The sequence below is a fragment of the Oncorhynchus nerka genome, linkage group LG8 (assembly GCF_034236695.1).
Source record: "Oncorhynchus nerka isolate Pitt River linkage group LG8, Oner_Uvic_2.0, whole genome shotgun sequence".
Taxonomy (NCBI): Eukaryota; Metazoa; Chordata; class Actinopteri; order Salmoniformes; family Salmonidae; genus Oncorhynchus; species Oncorhynchus nerka.
The window spans coordinates 5,838,921-5,845,548 of NC_088403.1; the positions used below are offsets into that span (position 1 = coordinate 5,838,921).

General features: G+C 47.2%; 1 protein-coding gene across 1 annotated transcript; it reads left to right on the forward strand.

The window, feature by feature from the left end:
• Positions 1-510: 510 nt before the first annotated feature.
• On the forward strand, positions 511-5,354 carry LOC135573023 (A-kinase anchor protein 5-like). The gene is made up of 5 exons (XM_065022078.1): positions 511-678; positions 2,756-3,178; positions 3,227-4,372; positions 4,541-4,612; positions 5,316-5,354. Exons 1-5 carry the CDS (start codon positions 511-513, stop codon positions 5,352-5,354), a joined length of 1,848 nt encoding a protein of 615 aa, XP_064878150.1.
• The last annotated feature ends 1,274 nt before the right edge of the window (positions 5,355-6,628 follow it).

Genomic DNA, 6,628 nt, shown 5'->3' on the forward strand with positions numbered 1-6,628 from the left:
AACAACAAGTCCATAATGCCAACAACAACCCTGGTCTACTTTAGAGCCAACAACAAGTCCATAATGCCAACATCAACATGGTCTACTTTAGAGACAAAAACAAGTCCATAATGCCAACATCAACCTGGTCTACTTTAGAGACAACAACAACCTGGTCTACTTTAGAGCCAACAACAAGTCCATAATGCCAACAACAACCCTGGTCTACTTTAGAGCCAACAACAACCTGGTCTACTTTAGAGCCAACAACAACCTGGTCTACTTTAGAGACAACAACAAGTCCATAATGCCAACAACAACCTGGTCTACTTTAGAGCCAACAACAACCTGGTCTACTTTAGAGACAACAACAAGTCCATAATGCCAACAACAACCCTGGTCTACTTTAGAGCCAACAACAACCTGGTCTACTTTAGAGACAACAACAAGTCCATAATGCCAACAACAACCCTGGTCTACTTTAGAGCCAACAACAACCTGGTCTACTTTAGAGACAACAACAAGTCCATAATGCCAGCAACTACCCTGGGCTACTTTAGAGACAACAACAACCTGGTCTACTTTAGAGCCAACAACAAGTCCATAATGCCAACAACAACCTGGTCTACTTTAGAGCCAACAACAAAGTCCATAATGCCAGCAACTACCCTGGTCTACTTTAGAGACAACAACAACCTGGTCTACTTTAGAGCCAACAACAAGTCCATAATGCCAACAACAACCTGGTCTACTTTAGAGCCAACAACAAGTCCATAATGCCAACAACAACCCTGGTTAGACTTTAGAGCCAACAACAACCTGGTCTACTTTAGAGCCAACAACAAGTCCATAATGCCAACAACAACCTGGTCTACTTTAGAGCCAAAAACAACCTGGTCTACTTTAGAGACAACAACAACCTGGTCTACTTTAGAGCCAACAACAAGTCCATAATGCCAACATCAACCTGGTCTGCTTTAGAGCCAACAACAAGTCCCAACATCAACCTGGTCTACTTTAGAGCCAACAACAACCTGGTCTACTTTAGAGCCAACAACAACCTGGTCTACTTTAGAGACAACAACAAGTCCATAATGCCAACAACAACCTGGTCTACTTTAGAGCCAACAACAACCTGGTCTACTTTAGAGCCAACAACAACCTGGTCTACTTTAGAGACAACAACAACCTGGTCTACTTTAGAGCCAACAACAAGTCCATAATGCCAAAATCAACCAGGTCTACTTTAGAGACAAAAACAAGTCCATAATGCCAACAACAACCCTGGTCTACTTTAGAGCCAACATCAACCTGGTCTACTTTAGAGCCAACAACAAGTCCATAATGCCAACATCAACCTGGTCTACTTTAGAGCCAACAACAACCTGGTCTACTTTAGAGACAACAACAAGTCCATAATGCCAACAACAACCCTGGTCTACTTTAGAGCCAACAACAAGTCCATAATGCCAACAACAACCCTGGTCTACTTTAGAGCCAACAACAAGTCCATAATGCCAACATCAACATGGTCTACTTTAGAGACAAAAACAAGTCCATAATGCCAACATCAACCTGGTCTACTTTAGAGACAACAACAACCTGGTCTACTTTAGAGCCAACAACAAGTCCATAATGCCAACAACAACCCTGGTCTACTTTAGAGCCAACAACAAGTCCATAATGCCAACATCAACCTGGTCTACTTTAGAGACAACAACAACCTGGTCTACTTTAGAGCCAACAACAAGTCCATAATGCCAACAACAACCCTGGTCTACTTTAGAGACAACAACAAGTCCATAATGCCAACAACAACCCTGGTCTACTTTAGAGCCAACAACAACCTGGTCTACTTTAGAGCCAACAACAACCTGGTCTACTTTAGAGACAACAACAAGTCCATAATGCCAACAACAACCTGGTCTACTTTAGAGCCAACAACAACCTGGTCTACTTTAGAGCCAACAACAACCTGGTCTACTTTAGAGACAACAACAACCTGGTCTACTTTAGAGCCAACAACAAGTCCATAATGCCAACATCAACCTGGTCTACTTTAGAGACAAAAACAAGTCCATAATGCCAACAACAACCTGGTCTACTTTAGAGCCAACATCAACCTGGTCTACTTTAGAGCCAACAACAAGTCCATAATGCCAACATCAACCTGGTCTACTTTAGAGCCAACAACAAGTCCATAATGCCAACATCAACCTGGTCTACTTTAGAGACAAAACAAGTCCATAATGCCAACAACAACCCTGGTCTACTTGTAGAGCCAACATCAACCTGGTCTACTTTAGAGCCAACAACAAGTCCATAATGCCAACATCAACCTGGTCTACTTTAGAGCCAACAACAAGTCCATAATGCCAACATCAACCTGGTCTACTTTAGAGACAAAACAAGTCCATAATGCCAACAACAACCCTGGTCTACTTTAGAGCCAACAACAACCTGGTCTACTTTAGAGACAACAACAAGTCCATAATGCCAGCAACTACCTGTTGTCAGAGTATTTGCCAACTCAGAAGTGGGCAGCTATGTGGCTGCATAGGAACATTGAAATGAGGCCACTGACGCATGAATCACTCTAAAAGCCCCCCACACACACACACAAACACACACACTTCAATCTCATAGGAAAGTAGACTACGGGTCCACAACCCCACATCTTGTTACCACAACATCTTTCTGCTACACCAGCACTGCTTTAAAACCCGGCTGACGTTATGACCGAGTCATCACTGTCTCTGTCTCTGAGGCTGAACAGGCAGAGCAGGCCACCAACATCACTGTCTCTGTCTCTGAAGCTGAACAGGCCGAGCAGGCCACCAACATCACTGTCTCTGTCTCTGAGGCTGAACAGGCAGAGCAGGCCACCAACATCTCTGTCTCTGTCTCTGAGGCTGAGCAGGCCACCAACATCTCTGTCTCTGTCTCTGAGGCTGAGCAGGCCGAGCAGGCCACCAACATCACTGTCTCTGTCTCTGAAGCTGAACAGGCCGAGCAGGCCACCAACATCACTGTCTCTGTCTCTGAGGCTGAGCAGGCCGAGCAGGCCACCAACATCTCTGTCTCTGTCTCTGAGGCTGAGCAGGCCGAGCAGGCCACCAACATCACTGTCTCTGTCTCTGAAGCTGAACAGGCCGAGCAGGCCACCAACATCACTGTCTCTGTCTCTGAGGCTGAGCAGGCCGAGCAGGCCACCAACATCTCTGTCTCTGTCTCTGAGGCTGAATAGGCAGAGCAGGCCACCAACATCTCTGTCTCTGTCTCTGAAGCTGAACAGGCCGAGCAGGCCACCAACATCTCTGTCTCTGTCTCTGAGGCTGAACAGGCAGAGCAGGCCACCAACATCTCTGTCTCTGTCTCTGAGGCTGAGCAGGCCGAGCAGGCCACCAACATCACTGTCTCTGTCTCTGTGGCTGAACAGGCCGTGCAGGCCACCAACATCAATGTCTCTGTCTCTGAGGCTGAACAGGCAGAACAGGCCACCAACATCACTGTCTCTGTCTCTGTCTCTGAACAGGCCGTGCAGGCCACCAACATCAATGTCTCTGTCTCTGAACAGGCCGAGCAGGCCACCAACATCTCTGTCTCTGTCTCTGAGGCTGAACAGGCAGAGCAGGCCACCAACATCACTGTCTCTGTCTCTGAGGCTGAACAGGCAGAGCAGGCCACCAACATCACTGTCTCTGTCTCTGTCTCTGTCTCTGAACAGGCAGAGCAGGCCACCAACATCAATGTATCTGTCTCTGAACAGGCCGTGCAGGCCACCAACATCACTGTCTCTGTCTCTGTCTCTGAACAGGCCGTGCAGGCCACCAACATCACTGTCTCTGTCTCTGAGGCTGAACAGGCAGAGCAGGCCACCAACATCAATGTCTCTGTCTCTGAACAGGCAGAGCAGGCCACCAACATCACTGTCTCTGTCTCTGAGGCTGAACAGGCCATGCAGGCCACCAACATCAATGTCTCTGTCTCTGAACAGGCAGAGCAGGCCACCAACATCACTGTCTCTGTCTCTGAGGCTGAACAGGCCGTGCAGGCCACCAACATCACTGTCTCTGTCTCTGAGGCTGAACAGGCAGAACAGGCCACCAACATCAATGTCTCTGTCTCTGAGGCTGAACAGGCCGTGCAGGCCACCAACATCAATGTCTCTGTCTCTGAACAGGCCGTGCAGGCCACCAACATCAATGTCTCTGTCTCTGAACAGGCCGTGCAGGCCACCAACATCACTGTCTCTGTCTCTGAGGCTGAACAGGCAGAGCAGGCCACCAACATCCATGTCTCTGTCTCTGAGGCTGAACAGGCAGAACAGGCCACCAACATTACTGTCTCTGTCTCTGAGGCTGAACAGGCAGAGCAGGCCACAAACATCAATGTCTCTGTCTCTGAGGCTGAACAGGCTGAGCAGGCCACCAACATCACTGTCTCTGTCTCTGAGGCTGAACAGGCAGAGCAGGCCACCAACATCAATGTCTCTGTCTCTGAGGCTGAACAGGCAGAGCAGGCCACCAACATCACTGTCTCTGTCTCTGTCTCTGAACAGGCCGTGCAGGCCACCAACATCACTGTCTCTGTCTCTGAGGCTGAACAGGCAGAGCAGGCCACCAACATCAATGTCTCTGTCTCTGAGGCTGAACAGGCAGAGCAGGCCACCAACATCACTGTCTCTGTCTCTGAGGCTGAACAGGCCGAGCAGGCCACCAACATCAATGTCTCTGTCTCTGAGGCTGAACAGGCCGAGCAGGCCACCAACAACTCTGTCTCTCTGAGGCTGAACAGGCAGAACAGGCCACCAACATCTAAACATCTGAAACGAGTTAGATCTAATCGTTTTCCTCACCATAATATCCACAATCAATTATCAATCAATCAATATTTGGCAGTGATATTTAATTCAGGTGTTTTGCATTGTAAACAGTTATGGGTGTGCTGATTGTGCAACTACATTCTTGTTTCATTACAACTATTTGTTGAAGAAAAGCGCGGTACTTGTGGTTTCATCAGCAAATAGAATCTAGGACGCCGTATTCAAAGCAAACGCCTTCAAATGTCATGACCTGGTTAAATCGTCCTCGAGTCCACACACACCTTTCGCTTGTGTCACGTTGTAACTGCAGCCCTGATACGTGAAGACATGATAAACGTACATACACTGTCTGTTATGATGCGCAATGTAGTTATTTGGTGTTTTGTCCTGCACTGTATAGAGTACAGCTTCTCAGGACCAGGACACCAGAGGGGATCCACAGGGAACGAACAAAGGGATAGAATATCTGCCCACCTCAGGTTTCAAGGGACACCAACCATTCTGTTGTCAGGTTGCACATTCCAGAGAGCAGAATGACAACATGCAGTGAAAGAGGGAGGGAGGGAGGGAGGTGCACGTTTAGGTGTGTTTGTGTGTGTATGTGTGTGTTTGTGTGTGTGTGTGTGTGTTTGTGTGTGTGTGTGTGTAATGTTACATCATCAGGAGGAGCTCTGAAAGTATATAAGGTTAGTGACTGTTGAGAGGAATGCCAGACCCACAGAGATTTCACCTGCGGAGAACAGAGCAGACCTGACTGACTCACCTGCTGAGAGGACGGGAAGAGGAAGGGAATCATTTGCTCAGTCAGTCTTTCAATCAGTCAGTTAGTAGAGTAGGAAACTCAGTGAGTCGATTGTACATCAGTGATTCAGAGATTCAGTGAATCAGATCCTGTATGTGCTGTAGGTCAGATATTTGGCAGGTCATTTGAATCAGGTGATTCAAACAGAAATTGATCGAACCAGGTGAACAGGTGATTCAGATAGAGACAAGGTGACCAGGTGATTCAGATAGAGACAAGGTGAGCAGTTGACCCAGTCGAACCAGGTGACCAGGTGATTCAGATAGAGACAAGGTGACCCGGTGATTCAGATAGAGACAAGGTGAGCAGTTGACCCAGTCGAAGCAGGCACCAGCTGATCCAATCGAAGCAGGCACCAGTTGAACCAGTCGAAGCAGGCACCAGTTGATCCAGTCGAAGCAGGCACCAGTTGAACCAGTCGAAGCAGGCACCAGTTGATCCAGTATAAATATGCCCAGTTTGTCCAGTGTGGTCCAGTTCTCTCTGCTGCTGGTTCTCCTTCTGGCTGTTATGGGTCAGGACTGTGCTACTTCCAGGGTCCAGAGGGAGGCCCGGTCCAGGACCCGGTCCAGGGCCCGGTCCAGGGTGTGTATGAAGGACAGGGTCTCTCACTGTGTGGACCTGGCCAAACTGCAGGAGCTGATCCAGGAAGTCCAGAAAGACTTTGTAAGTACTGACCAACTGTAGTTACACATACTGTCTTCATCAGTAAACTACTGTATATCTCTATATGTACTGTCTTCATCAGTAAACTACTGTATGTATCTCTCTATATATACTGTCTTCATCAGCAAACTACTGTATATCTCTCTATATATACTGTCTTCATCAGTAAACTACTGTATATCTCTCTATATATACTGTCTTCATCAGCAAACTACTGTATATCTCTCTATATATACTGTCTTCATCAGTAGACTACTGTATATATCTCTATATATACTGTCTTCATCAGTAGACTACTGTATATATCTCTATATATACTGTCTTCATCATTAGACTACTGTATATATCTCTATATA